The sequence below is a fragment of the Amblyomma americanum genome, chromosome 1 (assembly GCF_052857255.1).
Source record: "Amblyomma americanum isolate KBUSLIRL-KWMA chromosome 1, ASM5285725v1, whole genome shotgun sequence".
NCBI classification, from domain to species: Eukaryota; Metazoa; Arthropoda; class Arachnida; order Ixodida; family Ixodidae; genus Amblyomma; species Amblyomma americanum.
The window spans coordinates 229,158,215-229,184,607 of record NC_135497.1 but is presented as its reverse complement, the minus strand read 5'-3'; the positions used below and the strand labels follow the sequence as shown (position 1 = coordinate 229,184,607).

Sequence of the window (26,393 nt, the reverse complement as noted above, 5' to 3'; positions counted from 1 at the left end):
ACGGGCACAGCAAAGAAAGTTGGTAGCGGGTTGAGTTCCCCTCGATTCTGGAATCGAAGCTCGGATAGTGGTCAATGCATGACAGCAGCACTTCCGTGGAACCAGAGAACTGCATGCTCAGGTACATGGAGAGGGAAGAGATCGGTGATCCAGTTCGCTACGGCATCTGCAGTGCATTAGCAGACCAGGCAATTCTAGGAGAAAAGGTGCCGATTCTGTCTTGTGTGGGAGTCTGAGGTGCAAAAAAAAGATCCGTGGAGGATTTGTGAACGCGATGCGTCAACAGTGGTGCGTCGGACAGCGGAGCCCAGCGTTGCGCGTGTGCGCGTGCAAAAGGTGTGTGCGAGGAGACGGTGACAAAGAGCATGGCGAGCGGAGAGCTGACGTGCCAGAAAACCAAGGTGTGAAGGAACACAGAGCAGCGAAGATTGGGTCATTCAAGCGTGGAGGTGGCAGCCGTCGGACGTTGGGTCTGTGCTGCAGTGACCTCCTTTGGATCACCGACGCATGCCTACTGCGGTCCTTGCAAGCGTGGAGGTGGCAGCCGATGGAATGAGGGTCTGTGCTGCTGAAAGGCACTCTTGGATAGCCTGCTTTAAGACTCCAGCGTTTCGTGACGCCGTCGACGAGATCAGGCTACGTTTTTTCTGCCACTGCCAAGTTCATCGGGATGTTGACTGAAGGCCAACGGCATCTTCCTGCAGTTTTCTAGGCTCCTAATACCACCTGGCTCTCTTTCGCCGCTTCCCTCAATGCAATGCCAGCGACACGTCGCAGCTCATCAACCAGCAATCTGTCCTGTCTACAAGGCATCCCCGCTTCACCTGGGATGCTCAGTACCTGGTGAACTCTTTCCTTTATTCTGTAGTGTTGTACGCATGTCGAGTGTGTGTTTTTCTTCTTTTTGTTTCCATTTCTTATTAGCCCTTTTCCTCTAAACCATAAATACGGCTTCGTTTTGCTTTATTTGATCTCTTTGTTCTCTTGTCCCCTTGTTCGAATCTGCACGCGATAGCGTTCCCCTTCGGAAAGTCGGGGACGCGTCAGAGTCCTCTGCACACAATGCATACGCATGACCGAACTTCGGAAGCCTTGTTACCACTCTGGAGCAGTCCTTCTTTTGCACAAAAGTGGTCGTAGACTGTCACAACGGCCACTCATAAGGAAGCAAACTGGGCTAAGTAATTGTTCACTTTGGCACTGTGAGCACCGTGTAGACAAAAATTGACATGAGAGTACCTGGTAGCTAACACTTGTTAGACCGCATTTCTTCTTCAGTTTCGTGTCGATATTTCGTGTCAATCTTTCGCGTCGGCTTCTGACAACACAGCGCACGGTGCAGAGATTAGTGTGTTCTTTTGGTATGGATCAAGGTTGCCGTTCCAGCTTGCGAGTTTGCAGTATCACCCCGACGCAATGCAGATTTCACATCGTCCACGAGAAAGACGCCACCTAGGTGACCACGACTGTACCGAAAAACAAAGTGCATGCCCCAAGAATTCATTTCAAGATCCAAGACAGCACGAGGTGACATCCTTTCATTCAACTCGAAAGCAAACTCTGGTGGCCGTCCTGCGCCTGTCTGGGATGCACTTTGTCTAAAATGCTCGCAGGTCACTCTAAGGTTACAATCTGAAATATTATATCAACGTCAGTTATGTAGCAGAGCTCTAAAATCAAGAGTTCTGTGCATGCAGATATGCAGTCCACACTTATGCAAGGGGCATCGCAAACACGCCACAGCTATCGAGTGGCCGGGTCACCAGTCTCTACTCCGTGAATGTGCCTGAACCACATGCGGCTCTCTGGCTTCATGGAAGCGCTGCTGTCACTGGCCATATCAGAGTTTCGATGAGAGGAACCCAACATGTGACCAACTTTCTTTGCTGGGCACATTCCTCGACCGGCTTGAGTAGCGCTAATAAGCACAGCTGCCCAATCAAAGTGGCGCTCATTTACTCGCAGTAGCGTTCGGCTATCGCGCCCGGCAACTACCGGCCGCATGTGCGATGCACGTGGATTACAAGCAGCCTTGCACCCATTCCTGCAAGGACATCCCTACATCAAGAATGCTAAGTGGACAACATATTTTTCCCCAGTTGTCCAATGAATAACTTAATTTGATTTTACTATTTGCTCGTGCAAGCTCTCCCTAATGCAAGGTTTTCAATGTGAACCTCCTGTATTTACCCAAGTGTAGTACAGTGCTTGAAGTTCAGGCACCTTGTTTTTGCTCAGCCTACTATTTGAATGAAACAAAAAACTAGCATAAGTTTTGAAGCTGCCACCTTTGAGCTGCACATGTCCACCTTGAAACTCAACAGACGCAGCAGAAAGTACCATGACAGAGTAATGTGGCCAGTACACACAACACAAAAGGTTCACAAGACCCAAATTTTCAACATGCGTATAACACTTTGGTCCAAACTTGTTAAACACATTTTGTAAAGCTTTTTTTTTTTATGTAGAGACTAGCCCAACAGTGTTTTTGCAAGGAAAAACAGCCTTAGTGCCCCCTAAGATCTCCTAAGATAGGAAGCTGTAGTTACCTTGGCTGACTTCTGCACAGAATTCTTCGGTGCGCCTTTGTTGTTACTTTCCTGCTGCTGCACTTGTTTGAACTTCTTTTTCTGCAGAGAAACAGCAAAAATCTTGTGAGCCTTGCAGAAAATACTTTTGTCGTGTTTATCCATGTATGTAAAGATAGCCACATTAAGAAACTAGCAAATGAAACATAAACGGCACAGTTGATTTCTTAGACTGCTAGTGACATGCTGTAGAGAGATGTAAACAGAATTCAAGATTGTGAAGCTGCACAACATTTGGCTCCGATGTCCACCTCTTCTGTAGCCTTTTTCACCACATAAAAAGTGATGCAAAGAAGCTGTAGATAGTTTGGGGAGGCTGTGCACATTCTCTCATTCTTTTTCCTTGGTCCAATAAATAGCTCATGATAGAGCTGGAAAATAACATTAACTACCATTATCACTACCACAGCTATGCACATGCACAACCATTCCCAAAAAACTATATATACAAAACATTAAATTAGGTGCTGAAAAATGTTATCCACGATTTAGCAACATCAGGAACACTCAACGCAAACATAATGGCATGGACATTGTTCATTACTCAGTATATATAGTAGCACAATAACACAGGTCTCGTTTGTCCTCAGCATTTTGCCTTGTTTCTAATAGCCTCAACAGCAACAGTCAGCTAAAAGCAGCAATTTTTGTTAGTTTAGCAATTTCAGCGCAATACCTGCACGTGACTCTGTGCTTCCAACTTGGTTTCTACTGGCAAATGTTTCTCGGGGCTTGCTATTATTGCTGGCAAACATGAAACAGCGCACAGGCCAAAATTCACATCCTTAACAAGATTACTGCCCCCAAGGCAGGAAATCTATTGAAAAATGGCCAATGACAATGGCTCATGCCAAAGGAGTGCTGTAATGCTTCGCATTCCTTTTCCCAAAAAACTTAGAAGAAAAAGGTTATTCATAGCTTTCCTCAAGGATCAATACAATGTGTCCAGCTGTCGGGCATTGCTACCTGCATACACTGAACCAGCAGCAGCCTAGTGCAGGACGAAAGCCTCTTCCAGTCATTTCCAGTTATTTCCATCTTACACAACCCACAACCCCATTCTTCCCAAAAATTTCTTCACCTCGTCACTCCAGTCAATTCTCAGTAGTCCTAAATTATTTTTTAATTAGCCTGAACAATGTTATCTGTCTTGATGAGGAAAATGCACCAGAGAAAAGATAAGCGAGTAGGCATCCTGGAATCAGCCAGCAATTAATAATGTTTGGTTTAGTTTATGGGGCTTAACATACCAAAGCAATTCAGGCTGTGCAGGACGCCATAGTGGTAAGCTCCAGAGAATTTAGACCACCTGGGGTTCTTTAATGTGCACCGAAACCGCACAGTGCTCTAAAATTTCAACTCCATCGAAACACAACTGCCGCAGTCGGGATCGATCTTGCGCCTTTCGAGTCAGCAGCCGAGCACCACAACCACTGAGCCACTACGGTGGCAATTAATAATGTCACAGTAGGTGTAAAACAAGCAGGGTCATAAATGGCACACAATCAGGCTGGTTCAGAATTGAAAATGTTTTTTGGGCAAACATGCACCCACAAACGGAAAACAACTATGGGAGCAGCGATATAGCAGCAGTGCACTCAGTGGTCATCAAGTTGGGAATGCCAGTCATTTTTTGTTGCCCTCAATTCAAAGATGAAGGACAGCAGTTGAAATAAACCACCTAAAACGCCGGCAACTATCTCGAACATCATAAAAATGGCCGCATGTTTTTCAGAGCACTCTGGTTAGACTTCCATAGCAAATACAGTAAAAGCTCGTAAATTCGAATTCGGAAATGCAGACAATTCGAACTGTCGGTGCAGTCCTAGCTAACGCCCTTGTAAGTCTATGTCGTTGGACGCTCGCTAATTGGGACGATATTGGTCTCGCACCGGTTAATTCGAACGGGCTGCCGAAGGATGGCCACGTCTAGGAATGACCAGCACGGCAAGCAGTCGTAAAAACAGCCCAACTCAAACCTGAATTACATGCTGCAGTGTCGAATGTGCACTTCTAACGTGCGTGCAACGGCAGGACTAATGAAAAACGTACGGCCCCGTTAGCTCCATCTCCGAGACTTGTGCGACCACGTAGTTTCGGTTTCGCTTTTCCGAGCTTAGCGCGAGTCTGCGGCAACAGCGGCTATCAGCCGCGAATTGGACAGCCAATCAAGACCAGCTGAGCGCCGTTTTGGACGCTGATTGGCGCAGCTGCGGGTTTCCCTTGCTTCCATCACCATGGTTCTTCCATTGCGCCATGGTTTCGCCATGGTGGAAGGAAAGTTGCGCTGAAACTACGTGCTCATCACGTGTCATTCGCTGTTGTTACAGCCAGCTAAGCACAGCTGCACATCCAATCCAAGTGGCCGTGAATGAAGCCTCTGTGAAAGGGCTCCACTGCTACCGCACAGTACCGTGAAGGACGTCAGGGAGGCCGTTACCATTTTGGAGCCGTTCTGCTTCGACGTGCACAGTGCGCACAATAAGGTGTTGATGGAAATGTTGTGTGTTGTGTTGTGTTGGGTTTAATGGCACATAAGCAGCTAAGGCTATCATGCGCCAGGCTCAAGGTATATGAACACGTTTCTGTAGGTGGGAGGAAACATGGTTGTGTAGAGGACTTAAATTGCTATTTCGTTCTGGTAGTAATAAGAGAAAGAAGAAATTTTATAAATGGCTAAAAATAAACGCTTTCAAGAAGGTCAGATAACCTCAGTAGCCATCCTTGGCTGGGCAAGGATCCTGAAGCTCCCAACCATTCAAATAACCACCTCAGCCCTCTTCTCATGGAATGAGAAAATGGCTGAAATGCATCTTATTTTAAAGCAAAGCTGTGAATCAAAGTTTACAGTTTCTGAAGAACATCTGCTTCTTTTAAAAAGCTAAAAACGGAAGATATGTTAACAATGGCATTTTCGCCTAAAAGCAGCGCTGGGTGTAAAGGAATGTATTCATTATAAAACTTCGTAAAGTGCTTATTTCTTAGTTTTTCGAGTTTTGCACAAGAGAATAAAATATGGTCTATTGTTAGTTCGTCTCCACATCTTTCACAACAAGGTTTGTCTTGTTTCGTTAGTAAGAAATTATGTGTAATGTGTGTATGTCCAATGCGGAGACGACATAAAATTACTTCAATAAATTGTTCCTGGTGCCTACAGGTCTTCCATTCACCCAGGACAGGTTTTACAAAGTGCAGCTTGTTGTTAACCTCGTTGTCCCAAGAGGCCTGCCATTTTTCTCTCAATTTATTCTGGACTGACTTGATGCAGTCCTTATGCGGTATGTTTACTGGTTTTATTTCTGCGTTAAGGGCAAGTGCGGCGCTTGCATCAGCCCTCTCATTTCCGCTGATGCCCACGTGACTGGGAACCCAGCAAAACTTTATTGTATGTCCTTGTGAATCAGCTCGTATTACATTATGTATTATGTTTCCTATTAAGGGTTCAGTTGCATTTCTGGGGTTTATTGCTGTAATTACGCTGAGGGAGTCACTGTAGATAACACTGTTCTGTATGTTTTTCTTCAATATTTGTTCTACAGCTAGAGCAATGGCGTAGCATTCTGCTGTAAAGATTGAAGCGCACTGAGGCAGCCTGACTACTTTTTCCCATTTCCCTTGCACTATCGCGCTCCCTACATAGAGTGCTGTCTTAGATCCATCTGTGTAGAAATCTGTGCAATTCTTGTATTTTTCACTTACTCCAAGAAACTCTTGCTGTATATATTCCAGTGGGGTATGTCTTTTTTGAATGTGTGTCAGTGCGAAATCGCATACACCAGGAAACAAGTACCAAGGTGGCAATCTATCGGGTCTCTGGGCAACATCAGGAAGTGCATCTAGTATGTTTATTTCTTGGCATATTTCTTCAAAGCGGAGGAGCAATGGTTTTACAGCTTGAGGTTTGTTGGTGAACAGTGTTCTGGATGGGCATTTTGTAACTATGGTGTAACAAAGATGTTTCGGTAGCGACCTTATTTTCAGTACGTATGCACAGGTAAGCATTGTTCTCCTGTTGGTGAGGGTCGGTTCATTTGTTTCTACGTGAAGGCTATTTATAGGTGATGTTCTGTAAGCACCAGTTGAAAGGCGCAACCCCAGGTTTTGTACTGGATCTAGCTTTTTAAGGTATGATGGCCTCGCAGACCCATACACTATGGATCCATAGTATAACGAAGAGCGTACTAGAGAGCGATAGATGTGCAATAGGCACCTCCTATCGGATTCCCAACACTTCCGAGAGAGAACTTTGAGTATATTCAGGGATTGGGTGGCTTTCTTTTTTAGGGTGTTTATATGTGGTAGAAACGTTAACTTTTTGTCAAAAGTTAAGCCTAAAAATTTGTGTTCTTGTTTTACTGGAAGTGTGGTGTCGTTCAAGTGGAGGGTGGGATCAATCTGCAGTCCTCTCTGCAGCGAGAAAAGAACCGCAACAGTTTTCTGTGCAGAAAACCTAAATCCATTTCTGTCTGCCCGAAGAACTAATTTGTTTATTGTGAGTTGTAGTTGTCTCTCACAAGTTGCCAGGCTAGAAGATGTGCATGCAATTTGAAGGTCATCAACGTAGACCGAGTACATAATGGACTGTGGAATTATACTGGTTAAAGAATTCATTTTTACTATGAACAATGTAGTACTTAAAATGCATCCCTGAGGAACGCCGTTTTCCTGAGTAAAATTATTTGAGAGGGTTGCGCCGAGACGAACTTGGAAAGAACGGTTGGATAAAAAGTCGCTCAAATATTTCAGCATCCTCCCGCGGATACCAAGCTCTGCCAGGTCGCGAAGAATCCCGAACCTCCAGGTCGTGTCATATGCCTTCTCCATATCGAAAAAAACTGAAAGGCAGTGTTGTCTGTGTATAAAGGCCTCTCGAATTGTGTTTTCCAGGCGGATTAAATGGTCGACTGTGGAACATGTTTTTTTAAAACCACATTGGTGGACATCAAGAAGCTCTCGGGATTCTAAAATAAACATTAATCTAATATTTATAACACTCTCAAAAGATTTGGCAAGACAGCTTGTGAGGGTTATAGGCCTGTAACTGTTAGGGGAGGTAGGTGGCTTTCCTGGTTTTAGAAATGGAACAATAATGGCTTTTTTCCAAGCAGCTGGTATTTTCCCTACTACCCATATTTTGTTAAAAAATTTTAACAGAACTTCTACAGATTGCTCAGATAGATGGGATAGCATTTCATAATGAATTTCGTCGGGACCTGGTGCAGTTTGTTTACCTATAGACAGTACTCTCTGTATTTCTTGAAGTGTAATCAAATTATTGTAAGGCTCGTTTGTGCTGCCTGCCGTAGGGAGACTTTGTTTTTCGGTTGTGTTTTTGTATTTTAAGAATGACTGTGTATAGTGGGAAGAACTAGAAACTATAAAAAAATGTTGCCCCAAAATGTCTGCTTGTTCTTTATTACTTGTCTGAATACCAGGATCCGTCAGCAGAGGAAGGGTGAATAGGGAATAGCTGCCATTTACTTTTCTGACCTGCTCCCACAGTTTTTTTTATGTTAGCGAGCTGTTTATTGAAGACACATAATTTTGCCAAGACATTTTTTCCGCGTTCCGCCGTATATATCGGGCTTTAGCTTTTGCCTTTTTGAAAGTTATTAGATTTTCGTGAGTAGGATACCTACGAAATACACCCCAGGCCTTATTTTGTTGTTTTTTGGCTTCCCAACATTCTCGCGTCCACCATACCTTGTGGTTCTGGCGCACCACGCCTGTGGACAGGGGAATAGCTAGCCATGCAGCATCGATGAAACGCTTTGTAAGAATTTCATTAATTTCATCTATGCTAAGTGTTTCTGAGTAAATGTCCTCTAATCGGGCCTTTTCTCTAAACAACGCCCAATCAGCTAGATGTAGCTTCCATCGCCGTGGTTTGGTCGGGATGACTGCAGGTGAGGATGATAGGCTTATAAAAACTGGTAGGTGATCACTCCCAAACGGGTTGTCTAAAACGTCCCACTTAAAATCACTAAAAACAGAAGGTGAACAAAAAGACAAGTCTAAACTGCTCATTTTCCCAGACGTTGGGGAACAGTATGTGGCCTTTTTCGTATTTAAAAGACATACATTATTCGTCAGGATAAAATCTTCGATTATTTGACCTCTAGCGTCACAGCGTTCGCTTCCCCACAGGGAGGAGTGAGCATTAAAATCCCCAAGTAACAGATATGGCTCCGGAAGTTCTCTGATCAGTTGCTGTAGATCATGGAGTGTTAACGTAAAATGTGGAGGAATGTATACGGAACAGATCGTTAGTGTTTTGTAGCTTACGATACTGACTGCAACCGCCTCAAGTTTTGTTTTGAGTTTAATTTCTTGAGCAGGGACACCGCTTTGAACGACTATCGCGACGCCTCCCGATAGCCGATTTGCCTGCTCTCGATCGCGTCTAAAAGTTTTATAATGTTTCAGGATATGTACATGTTGTGGACCAAGATTGGTCTCCTGAAGACATAAAGCTGTGGGTAACATTGACCCTAAAATATGTGTTATATCGCTGTAATTCCGCATAAGTCCTCTACAATTCCAATGGATTAAAAAAGCCATGTTTATGTTTTTGAGAGGAAATGAAAGGGGATTTACTTTAGTAGTGGGCCCGTTATTAGGGGCCTGTCTTTTTTCCGCTCAAGAGAGCTGTTCCGCCTCTGTAGTGGAGGCGGAGTGGCAGTTATATCCATCGCCTCACGAGAGGCGCTGGAGGACAGCGGGGAAGCCGCGGGTTTGTGGGTTTCAGTCCTCCCCCGGTAGGGGGAAGTCCTGCGGGATGCCGACGCATGGACCGGCGCTCCCTGCTTTGACACTGGCAGGGCAGCTTTCGCTGACCCTGCCTGGGGCGTGAATGGTCCTGCCATTGGCTCGATGGAAGTGGCCTCGGCAGCGACCGGGGTGCTGTGTGGTGCACCGCCCCTGCACACCACATCAGCAAAGCTGGATTTTGCTGTGAAGGAGAACTGGTTGGTAACGGCAAATCACCTTCTTGCTTCTCTAAATGAAATGTTTTCCTTGGTTTTTATCGTGATAATCTCTTTTTCCTTCTTCCAGGACGGACAGGCCCTGGAGTATGCAGCATGTTCTCCTTCGCAGTTAGCGCAGCGCAGGGCTGCGTCACATTCCTCAGAAACGTGATCCTTGGAAGCACATTTTGCGCACGTTTTGCGCCCGCGGCAGCTCTGTGAGCCGTGGCCAAACCTTTGGCAGTTGAAGCATCTTCGTGGGTTTGGAATGTAGTGCTTGACATTTACTTTTAAGTATCCTACATCGATGGTTTCTGGTAATGTACTTGTATTGAATGTTAGAACCAAGTGTTTTGTCTCTATTTCTTTATTGTCTTTCCGGATTTTGATTCTGTACACATCTGTGACATTTTGGTCAGACAGGCCTTCCAGCAATTCTTTCTCGGTTAGGTGTATGAAGTCGTTTTCAGAGATGACACCACGGACTGAGTTTAGGGATCGGTGCGCTGTTATGGAAACTGGGATTTCTCCGATGGATACAATGTTTGCGATTTTCGAGTTCTGGGTGTTGTCAAGGAGTTCTAACAATAAGTCTCCGCTGGCCATTTTAGACACCTTGTAGCCAGGGCCCAGGGTATCTGTTAGGCATTTAGACACAAGGAACGGAGAAATTATTCTTGCTTGTTTTTCATTACTTTCGCTGTGGATTACATAGAACTTGGTGAATGTCAATGTCGGTTTCTTTTTTGAAAAAAAGTCTGCTGCTTCGTTCCGCCCTCTCTTGATCTTGAGAGAGCGATCGGGTTTTGAAAGGGGGGGAGCCATAAAAAATGAAGTTTTTCAGTCATGGTGCCAGCCACCCACCATGGAGTCCAACAAGGGGACGGGACAGGAACTTGAACGCAAGTCCTGCCCACGCCAGCTGTACACCTCAACTATAACCAAATCCGACACAACTCAGGGTGGTTGGCCACACAAGGTTAACCCTTGCCGCCTATGAAAAGTGAAAAATCTAAGAAGTGAGTAGGAGATAGGAGAGTTGTGAGAAAGAGATAGGAAAGTGAAAGACAGAGTGGAGGATAGGAAAAGGCGACTGCCGATTTCCCCCGGTCGGGTCAGGCCGAAGGTGCCGTCTACGTGAAGCTGGGGCCAAAGTGGTGTGTTGCTTCCGCCGAGGGGCCTTAAAGGTCCAAACGCTCAGCATCGGCTCAACCACCAGGATCCCCTTTTCCCCGGACACGGCGATGCCACGCACGGCGAAGCGTGGGTGCTCGGGTCCGTGGTGATGCACAGTTCACCATCATCCCCTTGCGGGGATGTCCCTGCGGATGCTCGGGAACCCGCGGTGTCGCCAATCACCGTCGCGACGCCTGCAAGCTGCAGGCGCCCCCCTGCGGGGTGTTGATGGAAATGTGAAAAATATTCATCGTAGTGCTGTTCTCATCTCAAAAGCTGGTGAACATTGCCCACTATATTTCAGCAAATAAATCTGCCATGATGCAAACAGTTCCTGTCAGTTTTTTGCAAGGTCATTCGATAATTAGAACTTCGGATAATGCAAACATTTTTCCAGGTCCCTTCAAATTCAAATTAACAAGCTTTCAATCTAAGAAACTGATAACAACACGTTTTGGATACCAAGTGAAATGTTGAAACTCAGGTACAGCAAAGCTTCATTGCAATAAAAATTCTAAAAAGTTCTTCTGTGTTAACTTTTTAAGTTTGAGCTATACCTTAGGCTGTGGCAAGCTTGGTGTTTTTTGCTTTTCCTCCTCGACGGTGGTGCCTGGTCTTGTATCCAGGCTGCAATACATCAACATACATTTCAAGTGCCACTGTGGGTTTTCTACTGAAAGCGCCACTGTAATTATAGTCTTCAATGACTTTGCACCATCAAAAGCTCTAGCTATAGAAAGACACAAACTTAGCACTGACAGTGGTGGCCACAACCAGCAGTTAAGTAATACTGGTAAGTCATTAGTAATTACCAAAAGCATGAAATGCTTACTTATAGCTACCTTGCAGTACTTTCCATGAAAGAGCTCCCCTTAAACTTTAGCGAGTCTGAAATAAGCTCTGCTAGTTGTTCAAATGGGCCTACAAACAACATCAAGCGAAAGTGCTCCCCAAGTGTAAAAATTCTGCTCTCACTAGCAGCTTGAATGACTCTTGCAACAAATGGGAAACAGCAAAGGCCTCATTAAACCAAACTGTTAGTGTTATGTATATTGATTTCAGGCTGCATTTTTAAGTAAATTAAGCACTGTGATTTGCAATCCAGTAGTTCGTGCCGTCTTTTGAGATTGTGTGAAGACATGAAAAGAGAGCACCGCTCTGCTGAAAAAAAAGATCTAAAACCTCTACCTTCACCGAAAATTGAGAGTACAATGCCCCATCCTTCCACTCGTTGCTTAAGAAGCGAATGCTACAAATCTGGATATTCAGTGAAGGACATAAGAAGCACAGCGCTGCATCACTAAGAAGCAAAGGCCTGCAAAACGGAGACTGTTCAAACAGTACAGTGGTCAAACCCTCCAGCAGGCATGAATCCAACCCTTTAACACTTTATCACTGGTCACAAAATAACCGTTCATTTTGCCACTGAGAGTAGGCGTAAACAGGAAATTCATAGCAGTGGACAGTTCACTGTACACCAAGCGTCATGAAAAGAAACTGCATGTGCAGGGTTTAGACTTCGCTCCTTTTTTTTTAATTCAGCGGGCCTTTCTGGTATTTATTTATTTTGGAATGCAACTTTCGTTGTTTTTTGGCAAGTTATTTTCTACGAAAATGTTTTTTTTTCCCAGTCAAATATATCATGTCCACGTGCAGTGAAAAATGACGCAGAGTTTTATATTGGCCTTTGTTTCTTTAGAACGACAATCTCATATAGTAGTCATTAACATACAAATGGTCGTATTAAGAACTGCACTCAAAACCACTGTAATAAGTTCCAAAAAAAAGCGTTATATCAGTAAGTTCCCTGTTCCAGCACTTTCTTCATTTCCTTCTGGGATCTAGTAATGTAACTAGTACTAAATAGCCAGCCATCTGTGACATGCACGCCAGAAATACTGGCATTTTTCAGCTAAAATTGAGTTTAAAAAAAAAACTGCCATACTTTTATCAGTGTTTTTCAGTTTAAACCAGAGTCCAACACCTAATTATGAGTCCATAATTTTCATATTGCTATTGCTAGGTTTTGTTGTTGTGTTGTGTTGGGTCTTAATAGCACATAGGCAACTAAGGCCATCATGCACCAAACGCCAGGTTTGTGTGTTTGTATTGAGAGACCTAAAATGATATAACATCTCACAATTCCTTTAACAGCTTTGCTTCCTTAGGAATGTAAAAACGTTAGAAATTTCAAAAAGTGCTTTTTTCTCCCAGGAGTAACCTAGGGTGCAATGGGATGTGTTCATTATTAAGTTGTGGGGAATGCTTTTGTCTTAGTTGTCTGAGCTAAGTGCATGAATATAAAATGAGGTTTGTAGTTACCACTTCTCCACGGAGTTCACATGTAGGTTTGTCTTGTTCTGTCAGGATGAAGTTATGTGTGAGGTATGTGTGGCCTATACGAAGACGGCACAGAATCACTTCCTTGAAATGTTCCTAATGGGTGCATGACTTCCATTCACCTAAAACTGGCTTTAACAAGTGTAGTTTGTTATTTACTTCGGTGTTACAAGTGGACTGCCATTTTTTTCCTTAATTTCTGATGTACTAGGTTCATGCAATCTTTAAAGGACACCTTTACTTTTTTTATTCACTTGCCATTTGCTTGAGCAGCGCAGAAGCCTGGTCTCTCACCCCCTTTTATTCCATCATGACTCGGGACCCAGCACAGTTTTATGTTTTGTCCTTAGGCTACGGCTGTTATGTTGTGTATGATGCCACCAAGTAGCGCAGTGATTGCATTTCTAGAGTGAAGAGCTGTAAGTATGCTTAGGAAGTCTCCATAAATGATACTATTTGCAAGGCTCTCATTTACTATTTTTTCTACGGCTACACAGACAGCGTAACATTCAGCAGTGAAAACAGATGCACACTGTGGAAGTCTTACAGTATCTTCCCATTTTACTCGTACTACTGCACTTCCTACATAAACACCCCTGTTTGAACCATCAGTATAGAAGTCCAAAAAGCTACTGTATTTTTCTTCGAGTGCAAGGAATTCTTGTATAATATGTTGTTGTGGAGTTTGCTTTTTACGGAACTGTTTAAGTGTGAAATCACAGATTACAAGAAAACTGTACCACGGAGGTAGTGGATCTCGTCTTTGGGCATTTGAGCAATGTCACGCAGTGTGTTCTGAATACAGAGATTCTGGCACATCTCTTCGAACTGCAAGACCAATGACCTGGTAGCTTGAGGTTTGTTGTTGAAAATTATTCTAGAAGGACATTCTGTTACAACCAGATAGCAGATGTGTTTTGGTAGCGATCTTACTTTAAGGACATATGCACACGTTAGAGCAGTTCTTCTAATTTCAAGTGAGGGTTCATTTGTTTCTGCGCAGAGTACAACCATGGGGGATGTCCTGTATGCACCGCATGAGAGACGCAGGGCTGAGTTGTGTACAGGATCTTATTTTTTTAGGTATGACGGTCTCGCTGAGCCATACACAACACACCCATAGGAGGAATGTACCAAAGAGCGATAAATGTGCAAAAGACATGCTCTATGAGACCACCAATGCTCCCTTGAGAGCATTTTGAGTATGTCTAAAGATTGCGAGGCTTTTTTTTCTTTAGCGTGTTTATGTGAAGCAAGGACATGAGCTTTGTCAAATGTTATTCCTAAAAATTTATGCCCTTGTTTTACTGGTAGTATGGTTTCATTCGAGTGCAGGGTGGGGTCATTCTGCAATTTTCTTTTGAGCGAGAAAAGAACCGCTACTGTTTTTTGGGGGGGCAGACCTTAAACCCATTTCTGTCAGCCCAAATCGCTAGTCTGTTTAATGCTAGCTGTATCTGTCTCTCACAAGGTTGATAAGCTGGAGGATGTGCACGCAATAAACCTTGGAATTATTCTGCATATGAAATTCATTTTCATAACAAATAGTGCAGTGCTTAAACGCACCCAAGAGGTACTCCATTTTCTTGAATGAAGTCCCTTGGAAACACTGAATCCAGGCATACACGAAATGAACGGCTGGACAAGAAATCTTTCAACCAGTTCAGTATCCTACCACGAATACCTAAGTCAACTAGGTCAGGGAGAAGCGACTGCTGTAGCTATTGTAGCTATCCTCCTCTGTACCTCAACTGGCTGGTTAAATACCACAACTCGGAACCTTCTTCATGACAGCTTTTGACATCTTTGATGACAAAGAGATCTTCAGTCTTGCTCTAGTGTGCTTCTGTTTTGTAAAATACGTGTCCGGAAAAATGCAAGCACCTGAATGCATCTCATGGTTAAAAATCAATTACTGGTCACTTCAAAACCCAACATCTACCCTCAAATGGAAGCATGCCTTAATAGGCACAATGCATTTGCGTTGCCAGCACAACTGCTGCATTTTGCAAGTCTCAAAACATCTTAGCATGCCAATATATATTTGCACTGCTTGCAGTAAGAATCACATACCCTAGTGATGAGTTCAGCACTGTGGCTAACATTGGTGGAATGTACCTAGCCACAGTAGCATGTGCAGCAACCATAAAGTCCTCTAAAACAGATGCAGAAATGAAAGGTAGTAAATAACTCTCTCTCATGCAGCCAAAATTTTAGTGCTATTGAACACAAAGTGACCTAACAACTCCACTACTACATCCTCACTGCTTTATTGAAAGTCTGGCTTAATGTTGTTAAAAATTAACTACATTATAATAAAGCAAACTGTAAAGGCAAATTAAAAAGAAAATGATCGAAAGGGAGAACTGCATATCTCCACCCTTGGAGTAACTCAATATGTACATGCTATTTCCAGATTCTGAAATGACAAACTAAATGGAAACCGACAATCAAAAGACCTTATTTGCTGGGTTTTTGTATCTAGAGTCTTATGAAGTAGCAAAGGTAATGAACACATACCCTTTTTAAGCTTTATGTCCAAAACATGACACGGCTGAAAAGTATATATATTATTTTACAAATGAGAACTGCATATGGCTCTTTGTACATAGCGAACGGCAGTGGCAATGTCACTGTACAGCCACACACAATATTAAACAGCACACACTACTGCCTTATAACATTTTTCACACATTGCCTAATTGAAACTGGCAGCTGTGGTATGTGCAGGCAGGTAGTGGGCGCTAGTGCGCTTTCTCATAGACAAATAATATTTATTCACGTCTGATAGAGAATGCTTGCAATTAGAATGGAGTGGTGTGCTTAGTTTACTATAGTGTCCACACCTGTACATATGTAATATAATTGAAAGCTCTTGCATTTGCCCACTGGTTGGTAATTAAATTTTCTAGGTGGGCCTGGGCCACCTGGGACATTTTACTGCCTGCAACGCCACCCTGTCTCACATGGCCCTACACTCCATAATGTGCCATCAGTGGTTGTAACCCAAAGAAGCCTGCACCATAACAATTTTAAGTTGTACAGGGATCGGGTGCTCTCAGGAATGTGCCATTGCAGTCCCATAGTTCCAATAAGTTTGAGAGCAAGCGGTCTTGAAGGCATGGTACAGCTATCACTGTCGCTTCTTCACCATATGGAAGACAGCAAAAGCAAAAAAACTGGGAGTCCTCTATTTCTTTTTAGGCAATAAAAAGTCAACAAGCAAAAGGTATTCAAAACAAAAAACACAAACAGCATGCTCATTGCATACATTCTTTTTGAAATGGGAGAGGAAGTTTCTTACTCTTGCTCACAAGTGTGCATCATTGGCAATACACAAGGGCACCGCACTCAAAGTCAGCTGAGTGAATAATAATAATAATAATAATAATAATTGGTTTTTGGGGAAAGGAAATGGCGCAATGTTTGAAAAGCTGAGCTGTGTGGTGCAAGCTTCTTTTCTGTAAGCATTGTAAAGGCACGACTTCGCCAATAAAATGACAGGACAAGACACCCACAAGTGAGCGGTATTTTCATTACAAGTGCTTCTGAAGGACCAGCAGAACACTGCCTCTGAGAATTTAATACAGCTGAGTCACTGAAGTTACAGAGATGCCCTACAGCGCACCATCAGGACAGATAATCATGGGTGGCCCGAGTGGTGAACGACATCATATAGCTTCCTTAACTAGGAAACAAGAGCGTGGGAAATAAGAAGTCTCACCACTCGTGGGCTGGCTACCACCACTGCAGCCGGCACTGGCAGCACTGGAGCACACTGCTGGGGGAGGAATGCCAATCGACTGTAACCTGGCAGCCACAGCCTTCACTTTCTTGGTAAGCCATGCAAGGCACTTAGACTCATTGTAGCGGTACACTTGGTCCTCGCCATGTCCTGGCAATATGCACAGAAAGGGATGAATGAAACAAATGGGTCTGCATACATCAAGGGCAAGAAGGGTTGTTCTGAGGAAAGCTTGTGACCAGCTACAAAAAGTGCACCATGTGTGACCAACAGCCAACCCACATGGACAGCTAAAGTCTAAGAGCAACCAAGGCAGAATTCTTATAAATGAAACATCGTGCCACAACCATGCAATGGTACCATCCCACAGCGGTGCAGAATGAGTCTGTAGCCTTGCACACTGACACATGACCTTGTGGACACCCCAAACTAATGCTAACATTTTATAACCTCTACACATAGGTCTGCATGACCATGGGCTATTAGCACTTGTGTTGTACAGGCTGGGTAATCTGCAATGCAACTTTTGGCTACCCCATAGCATTGCCCACCAAGGAAATTCCTTCATTCAAATTCACTCACAAACTTTTTTCCTCATCCACCTACTTACTCATGCTCACATTCACTCACAGCTGTGAGTGGATGTCAGCATGGGTGAAGTTTTCCACACGTTTTTGGGCGGGCAATGCCCTTTTTGATTTCTTTTCTGATAACAATGCTTCTGTGTGGGCAAGGTGGCTTTTGTTCCAACTCTTCTCACTTAGCATTGCCTAGTGTTTATTCTTCAGAACTCCCCCACCAGATGCAATATAATGAGCCAATCAGGGCTGTGTTGGGCTCTTTGGCCAAATTTCGTAGTGTGGCCACTCGAAGAAGGTTGCTAGTCGCATATCTTTCATGGCATGAAGCCATTTTACGTACATGTACTTCCCATGCTTGCTGCTGAGACCGTGAGAGCTTTTTATCAGTGATAGCATAAGCTAGGATAGCTTCTCTGCAAGAAAGTCTAGCAACTGAGGCTGATGGCATCTTAAGCGTCTACAATAAGTTTGCCTCAAGGACGGTGTGTCTGCCAGTCTGCATAAACACAATGGATGCAGCACGTGGTGACCAAATATTTTGGCCACATGGAAAATAAGAGTGTTTTTCCAAATATTGAGGCTGTGTCTCTTGGGTAAGAGAAATCATTAGGATCACAACAGTGGTGAGAAGAAATCGTAGTACCATACAGGTTGCGTGGAAGTGTTTTCCATAATCATTTACTGCCTGAGTTCCAACCCACATAAGATAAAACCGAGGTAACAGGCTGTGGTTCTACTGAGGACCGGAACAATGACATTAAGAGAAATGGTTTTGGCAGGATCTGGGGCTGATTTCGTCAGCTTTCTCTGAGATTCAGTCAGTTGTTTAATAGTTCACCTCTCAGAAAAGTTTTCCTTCAATAATACAATTTAGCAGCAATGAACCTGCAAGACGTCATCACGCCCTACCATCAGCTTACCAAACCCTTAATGCCATCCAGTCGAAAACTTACCTCTCACACTAACATCCACTCCCTCACACTCAAGTCCATTCATATATCCACTCACATGTGTCCATTCACATTCATGCCTATACACACTTGCATCCACTCACTAAAACTAGCATCTACTCACACTCATGTCCACTCATGCTGGCATCCGCTCACTCAAACCCACACTCATGTCCACTCTAACTGACACATACATTCACATCCACTCCTATCTACAGACTTATCAAGTACACTTTGCCTTGTGCGAGAAAATGGTAAACAATGGGCATGATGGGCCGAGTAGTGTCAACTGTTAAACACATCCAGCTTGGGGTGCATAAATCCTGCTTATGAATCATGTCTTTGCCGTGCTGCTTCCCTAAATCCTGAAGTCTCGAGTAGCTTTTTGGGATATGTTGTGCATCTGAATATGCCAAGGTAGACGTGCACAGCAGTCCAGGAATGGCATCCAACTGCTTAAACATTGCTTCTTTCATGCATTTCTATCATTAAAACCCAAAACTGCCTCATGAATGGCTGCCTGCAGTCTTTGCACTCGCAAATGTTGGTTATGGGCACCGGGCCCAAATCATTTGCTTCAGTGACTAGTTTTCATTTTGTGTAGCTGTAAACTAAAGCTCCAGAAATGTCAGCTAGCATCAAGAATGCATACTAACTCCAACTGGACAGCTATAAAACCAAATGATGAAAAAACTTGTACAAGTCATTCACCTTAAGAGTATGACACATTAGCAATAAAGGGTCCCACGGTCACGTGGGGGTCCTCTGGCACAACCTTTTGATAACATCAACACACTTGTTGCCATCACAGACTGCTTTGTTATACATCATTGTCCATATTAATTGGTGATGCTAATTAGTAATCCAAATTAACTAACTGTTCAAGTAATGTAATTTGCCTACTGTGTGGTGTAAGGTGCTTGCACAAGGCCTCCATTCACCTCACTGAACAAATGTTTCTCAGTGGTGTAGAGGTCGCATGCCCGGCTACTGACCGAAAGGACAGCGGATCGATTCCACTTGATCATTTTTTTTTTCAGCGAAACTGCTTTTCTACAACACTGCCTTCTCTACCAATCAGGATTTTCTAGCCACACCGACATGGGAGCTTTGATGATATGACATTAAAATTAAAAATTTGGCATAAAACAAGCATTAGTGAAAACTGTCTGTGACTGCCTTCAGTACCAGCTACTGACCGAAAGGACAAGCAGCTCGATTCCACTTGACCATTTTTCTTCTCAGCGAAACTGCTTTTCTACAACACTGCCTTCTCTACCAATCAGGATTTTCTAGCCACAGCGACATGGGAGCTTTGATGATATGACATTAAAATTAAAAATTTAGCATAAAACAAGCAATTAGTGAAAATTGTCCGTGACTGCCTTCGGTACCACCAATTTTTCTGCAGCACTCTGTGAAGCAATGCACTACAAGAATATTTTTAATGTCACAAATCCCGATGTTATATGTCATTTGAGCGCTAAGAAAAAGCACTGTAAAAAAAGAATAAAATCAAGAAATTGATTTTTTGTATTAAACAGTCTCACCCCACCTTAAGAAGAAGGTCAAGTATTACTGCTAATTTTTTAATCCTTCCACAAGACCATGCCCCTCTCCAACGCTTGGAACACAATGAGGTGATTCACGCTGAATATAGAAATTACCCAAGACGGGAGCCAGTGTTTTTGTATAAATCTACAAAAATGCTATGGTTCCTTGGCATGACAATGCCACTCTCATTTACTGATGGTCAGCACCAGCGCTTGGGAGTATCAGCTAGGTGTTAACCTACTGATATACAGCACGTTCATTCATTCCACAGCATTGTATAAATGGTGATAATATAATGTTTTTGTTTAAGCAAAGAGAATCTAGTTTTCTTTTCACATATTGCTAAGCAAAATAAAACAGATTACAAGCTCAGTGAGAAATTAACACAGAAGTGTGTTCACCCGGCCCCTCACCCCCTCAAAGACACAGGTATATTCAGCAGTTTACGAACACTGCCTGTTACAACAGAAGACATCAAGACAAAAGCCAACAGCTTCAGCTTACCATCTACACACGACTTTAATGTACCCCCTTTCATCGTTATGCATATTTGAGAAGCCTTAGTGAAAAAAAAATAATAAGCAATTACATACTTTTAGTGCAAAAGCAGTAACAGTGTCACAATGTGAAAATGCCAACATTTGTCTGCAGCCTCGGAGAGTGAGGCCTCCACCCTCTAGAAGTACCACTCACATCCCTGCCTCTCATCCACCCATTGCCATCCTTGATCCACCTCCTCACCTCACCCCACTCCCACCCACCTTCACCCTCCAGAGGTGCCAGCCACCACCAACCCACCCACCTCAACCCTCCACAAGGCCTCCACCCATGAGAAGCCCATGCAGTAATGGTACGAAAAAGTGACAGAAAAATCAAATTCAAGGACAGTGGGAAAGCCAGCTGCCCTCTAGAAGCACCACCCACCAGCCACCTCCCCACCACACTCCCGTAGGTAGAGGGCTTCCCATCCACCCACCACCATCCTTGACCCAGCTCCCCATCCCACCACTACCCTCCAGAAGCACCACACTCCAAAAGCACTGCCCACCTCTGCACACTCAACCACCCAATAAATTCTGTCGCATGTGTGAAGCTGCAGCTTAGAGTAAAAGCATTCAACAGAGTCAAAGCATGAAAGTAGTCATCGGGGGTAAATCAAATGCTTGCGCAGAATTGTCACATCAGATATCTGATTGTAAAAATGAAAAAAAAATGAAAATTGGTTTCTCAGGAATGGAAATGGTGCAGTATCTGTCTCACATCACGGTGGACACCTGAACCGCACCGTAAGGGAAGGGATAAAGGAGGGAGTGAGAGAAGGAAGGAAGAAACAGATGCCGTAGTGGAGGGCTCCGGAATAATTTGGACTATCTGGGAATTTTTAATGTGCACTGATACCGCAACGAAACACAACCGCCGCGGCCGGGTTAAAACTTGGGAACTCCAGCTCAGTAGCCAAGTGCCCTAACCACTGATCCACCCAGTAAATTTTTTTCCACGTTGTATGCAACTTTTGTGACACTGATCACAAATGAAATGATATTCTCAGTACTCACTGACCACACACACAGATTACAGGGATGGATTTATGGATCAATCTTGGAAGGGGCAGTTGAAGGGGCATTCTAATTTAAACCAAGCTTTTCTTGGAGTATTTTAAGTAAAAAGAAAAGGGGGGTTCAGCATAGTTTCTCACCTGGATTGAGGAAGGAACACCCCTGCTGTAAATACCCTCCTAGCATGTTATGTGACATGCTCCTTTTAAGGTTCCTTCAATAGTGTGCTTTCAATGCCAAAGGCAAAGAGCATTGTTCGCAGACATGCTCCACACCTAAGCCTATCCACAGAACCCATACCAATGTAAACACACTGTTTCAATGGTAAAGCACTCAGACACAAAAGTACACACATAGTCCACATTGCTTCCATAATGAAAAGTAGACATACCTTCAACATCTGCAATGTGCTGCATGTGATCACTACAGGAACGGATGACTTTCAGCAACAAGCAGTCCTCCACAATATCCTTGAGTGGTCAGAACCAGCCATTGTGCTAGCAACAAGAAACTAATTTATTGTCTTGATTCTGAGCTGAATGTATTCAATAAAACATTTCCACAAATGATTTGCACAAGTGTACAAAGTTCAACTAGTTGGCATGAATTCATTGTCAAAAAAGTATAAAGGATGGGACTCGAGATGGCACGAAAACAACACAAATGTTGACGACCAAATGATGCTTTGTTCCAAAAGCCCCCAATATAAGCTTAAAAAACACCGGAAAAAGTCATGCAATATTGCACACCCTCCCTAACAATTCACATGACTACTTCTTTTTCTTGTGTTTTTTCAGCTTCCCTTATGCACCTCCAAAAGTGAGGCATTAGGTGATAGCCAGCACATGTTGCCTGTATGCATTTTCCTCTGTCGTCCTTTGCACTGATCCAAAAATGCTCAAGTGGCTCTGCTGCACACTGCAGGTTTGTTAAAGAATTATGCGAGCCTTCATGAAATCAAGACGTGGTCTGTGAAGAGTACATTACCTTGTAGAGGGGGGCCAGAGCAAAGAAGAGGGAATCTACTGGAGTGGCCATGTACACTGGCTGATCTGTTCACACAAAGAGTGAAACACACATAACAATATGGACACCTAGCAGAGAACTGCACAAGTAAAAGAATCACACAATGCTGTGTAAAAGTATGTTGGATAACATGAAGTAAAAGGAGCAGAGCTATAAATAAAAATCAGAAATAAGAATCATCTGCCATGACACAATTGCCTCACAACAAAGCAGAAGCAATTTCTAAATTACTCCGAGCTGTGCTTTGTTTTCTGGCAAGGAGCATAAGCCATGCACAGTACCGAAATGTCATTGTATGGATTTAGACTAATGAATGAAGTAACACAGAGGTACACTGCCACATACTGACAAAAGCCCTAGTTGATTACATTGAAAAAAAAAAATACATGATGTGACAAATGGAAAAGAAAGCACATGAAAATTGGCATGCAAAAGAAATAAATTCACACTGGTATGTAAATCCTTTATTTCACTTTTTCAATAAAGGGACACTCTACTGCTGAAGATAAGTATAAAAATACTGGCATATTCTTATAGACCTTTCCCGATGATGACAACAGCACAGGCGGAACTCACAGTTCTAGCAGGAGTTCATCACTTAAATTGGCCAAGAAAGTCAGGCCAGAGCAGACAGACGCGCCATGCTGTGTTAAATCTTTGTGCCTCTCCAAACAATTGGGCAACATCGCCTGGAGTTGACACTGACACAGTGCATTCCTCGTCTTCGCTCTGTGCTGTTCTCCAGCACATGTCTCGCCGAGGCGAGGAAGCTGGAATGGAACCTGGGCAGCTGACGCTCAGCCGTTCACTTCACCAAGCCGCCTGCCACTCTATGGTTTCGCGTCCTTTCTGGTCTGTTCCAGAAGCATTTGTTTACCCGTGACAATATATTGCACTTTATGAATAGGACTAAGTGCAATAGATAGCATTTTTTTAAATACTTCAGTTGCTTTAATTTTTCTTTTTCTTGCAACTAGTCACTGTTTCTTGCACAGCTTAACCGTGCTTTCTCAATCTCTTCTGATGTTTTCAGAAAAGGCAGATTGCCACTCTGCTGCCATGACACCGCCTAGGCGGCATGGCAGTCGTCATGTCCTTTATAAAATTGCTTAAGTTGCTTTTACATGAATGAGAATGCCTCTTGACTATGTTCTTCAAGAGGTTTTGAGAAGGAAAGGTGTGACTCATCTTCTACTCTCTTTCTCGACGTTTTCGCACTTTCCCTCAAAAAGTGGAGTGGAGATTGACATCTGTCGCATTCATGCAAACGTGACTATAGAGTCACTACAGTAAGATACAACTTAAAAAAACAGCAGTTGGCAACACTGTGCCACTGACCATGGCGTCCCGTAATACCCCGCTAGCTAATCATAACAATAAAAGAAATCAGCTTTTAGAGCACAGCTCTTAGGTGCCAGTTTCCACATCACAGTCGTCGGCATTGTTGGCTTAGTCGATGTAGTTCGCGTAACATGTCACCTGACAAGTGAGAGGTTGCAGGTAATAGCACAGCAAAACGCTACCTGCCAAGGCCCACAAGAGCAGAGGAATGGACAACCGGTAGGCGGCTTGTACAGAAAGACCCCGGAGGGTGGGTTAGCAGCGTAACACGCCACCTGCCAGCCATGGCGTGAAAATACGTGAAGAGCTGTGCAAAAATTTCGCATTACCTGCTGCTGTAATCATCTGTCAGTTTTTAATGTCTGACTCTGTCAAACCAGCCAGAGGCATCAAAATTCTTGCTTACATAACAAGAAAAGTTTTAATAACAGACTACTTTTTTTGCCAAGAACGAATTCTGCGCGGAGTCCTGAATGCAGGCAGAGCGTCACTGCAGACTTAAGTTACATGTTGTGTTATGTTGGGTTTAATGGCACATACAGGCTATCATGCGCCAAGATCAAGGAAAATTGTTTCCTGCAGATTTTTACTAATATGTAAAAATACATGGTGCTGCAGATGGCCTAGAAAGTTAGTTCCTTCTACCTAGTAATGAGAAGGAAAGAAATTTTATAAATGGCTAATAGCAAAAGTTTTAAAGAAGGCTGGGTAACCTCAGCAGCCGCCCTGGGCTGTGCAAGGATCTTGACGCTCCCAACCAATAAAATAAAGACCTCATTTTTCTTCTCAGGAATGAGAAAGTGGCTGATGTGCATCATATACATATAATAAAGTGAAGCAGTGGATCAAAATTTACAGTTTCTCAAGAACGCCTGGTTCCTTTAAAAAGCTAGAAACACGAGATGTGTTAACAATGGCATTTTCATCTAAAACAAGTGCTGGATGTAACGGAATGCGTTCATTATAAAATTTAGTAATGTGCTTCTTTCTCAGTTTTCCTAGTTTTGAACAAGAGAATAAAATATATGTTAGTTTGAGGTCATTTCCACATCTTTCATAGAGAGGTTTGTCGTGCTTCATCAGTAAGAAATGTGTACTATGTATGTCCAATGCGGAGACAACATAAGATTACTTCTATAAATCATTCCTCGTGCCTACAGGTCTTCCATTCACCCATGACAGGCTTTACAAAGTGCAGCTTGTTGCAGTGCAAAGTGCAGGGTGCCACCACGCAATGGCCCTCCTAGGGGGTTTTCAACCCTCGCTTCATCATGGCACAAGACAGTGCGGTGGTGTCTCGCCTTATCTTCATCCTTATCTTAAGCTGTGCTGTGTTGTACTCTCTGCTATCGTGGATTACCAATTAGCCCGATCAGCCACATTTGCAGAGGAAGACGCAGAATACATCAGACATCTACGTTGTGGCCCCTCATCACCAAGTACATTTTCTTGCTTTTCCCCTCCCAGCACCATGGCATGCATGAAACACAGTAATGGAGGGTGGGAACATGGAAACGCTCAAGCAGCTTTCTGACAAGACTGTGTCCACATTCATGGTAAAAGAGGAAGGACGGAACGAGACTAATGGGAAGAGTAGTACCGGTACCCAGACCAGGCAGAGAAGTAAATGGGCCAGGGAAGGAACTAAAATGTATATATTTTTTGTGCATGCACCAGAACTAGCGGCGCAGACTATGAGATGTCCATCATTCGCTTACGAACCAGGATGATGAACCAATGAAATGCAGTTGGCTATGATGTCACAGCAAAGCGTTGGGTGCCAGCATAAAGGATGAGGAGGAGGATGGCTTTGTCAAAAGAGAGTGTGAATGGGCTTTGATTTCAGTTTTCCCTGCTTTACAGAGTACGCATGGCTCTAATATTTTGCAAAGACGAACATAACGAGCCGATCTACGCACTGGGCTTGTTTATTTCAAATATCCAAACCTGGTCAGGTGCCCGTCAAAGACTTCAATGTATCAATGCAAGCTGCACCAAAACTAGGAAGTTGTGTTGTCTTGTGTTCGGTTTTCGGGCACATAGGCTACTAAGGCCATCATTCGCCAAGCTCGAGGTACGGAGGAATTTCCTGGGTAGTTTTAAAGAGATGTAAAAGATCTTCGGTGGTTTACAGTGCTTAAAAAGTTGGAACTACTCCGTGATGACAAAGGGAAAAAATTTTAGAAATTGGCACTATTAAAAGTTTTAAAGGGTGTTGGGTAACCTCAGCAGCCATCCTTACCCTGGCAGGGATCTCGAGGCTCCCAACTGATCAGATAATGGCCCCAGCCTTCTTCTCACGGGTGAGAAAGTGGCTGAAGTGTATTAAAAATTCAACAGACCAGTGAGTAAAAATTTTAGGGTCTCTCGAGAAATCCTGTTTCTCTAAGAAAACTAAAAACACACGACATATCCACAATTCCATTACCTCCTAAAAGCAGCATAGGATGAGAAGGAATGTATTTGTTATAAAATTGAGTAAAGTACTTCTTCCTTACTTCTTCCAGTTTCGCACACGAGAATAAAATATGGGTAACCATAACTTTGTCTCCGCACTCTTCGCAAACA

General features: G+C 43.5%; 1 protein-coding gene across 3 annotated transcripts in view; it reads right to left on the bottom strand.

Moving 5' to 3' along the window:
- The window catches only part of LOC144114739 (uncharacterized), a 58,023-nt gene that overhangs the window by 15,948 nt on the left and 15,682 nt on the right, over positions 1–26,393 (bottom strand). For all 3 annotated transcript variants that reach the window (XM_077648671.1, XM_077648672.1, XM_077648670.1), the window contains exons 4-8: positions 22,446–22,510; positions 21,850–21,955; positions 16,797–16,967; positions 15,146–15,227; positions 2,550–2,630 (exon numbers count right to left, since the gene is read on the bottom strand). In XM_077648671.1, coding sequence (XP_077504797.1) covers positions 2,550–2,630; positions 15,146–15,227; positions 16,797–16,967; positions 21,850–21,874 — 359 coding nt within the window. In that variant the 5' untranslated portion in view covers positions 21,875–21,955; positions 22,446–22,510. The remainder of the gene's footprint in view (positions 1–2,549; positions 2,631–15,145; positions 15,228–16,796; positions 16,968–21,849; positions 21,956–22,445; positions 22,511–26,393) is intronic.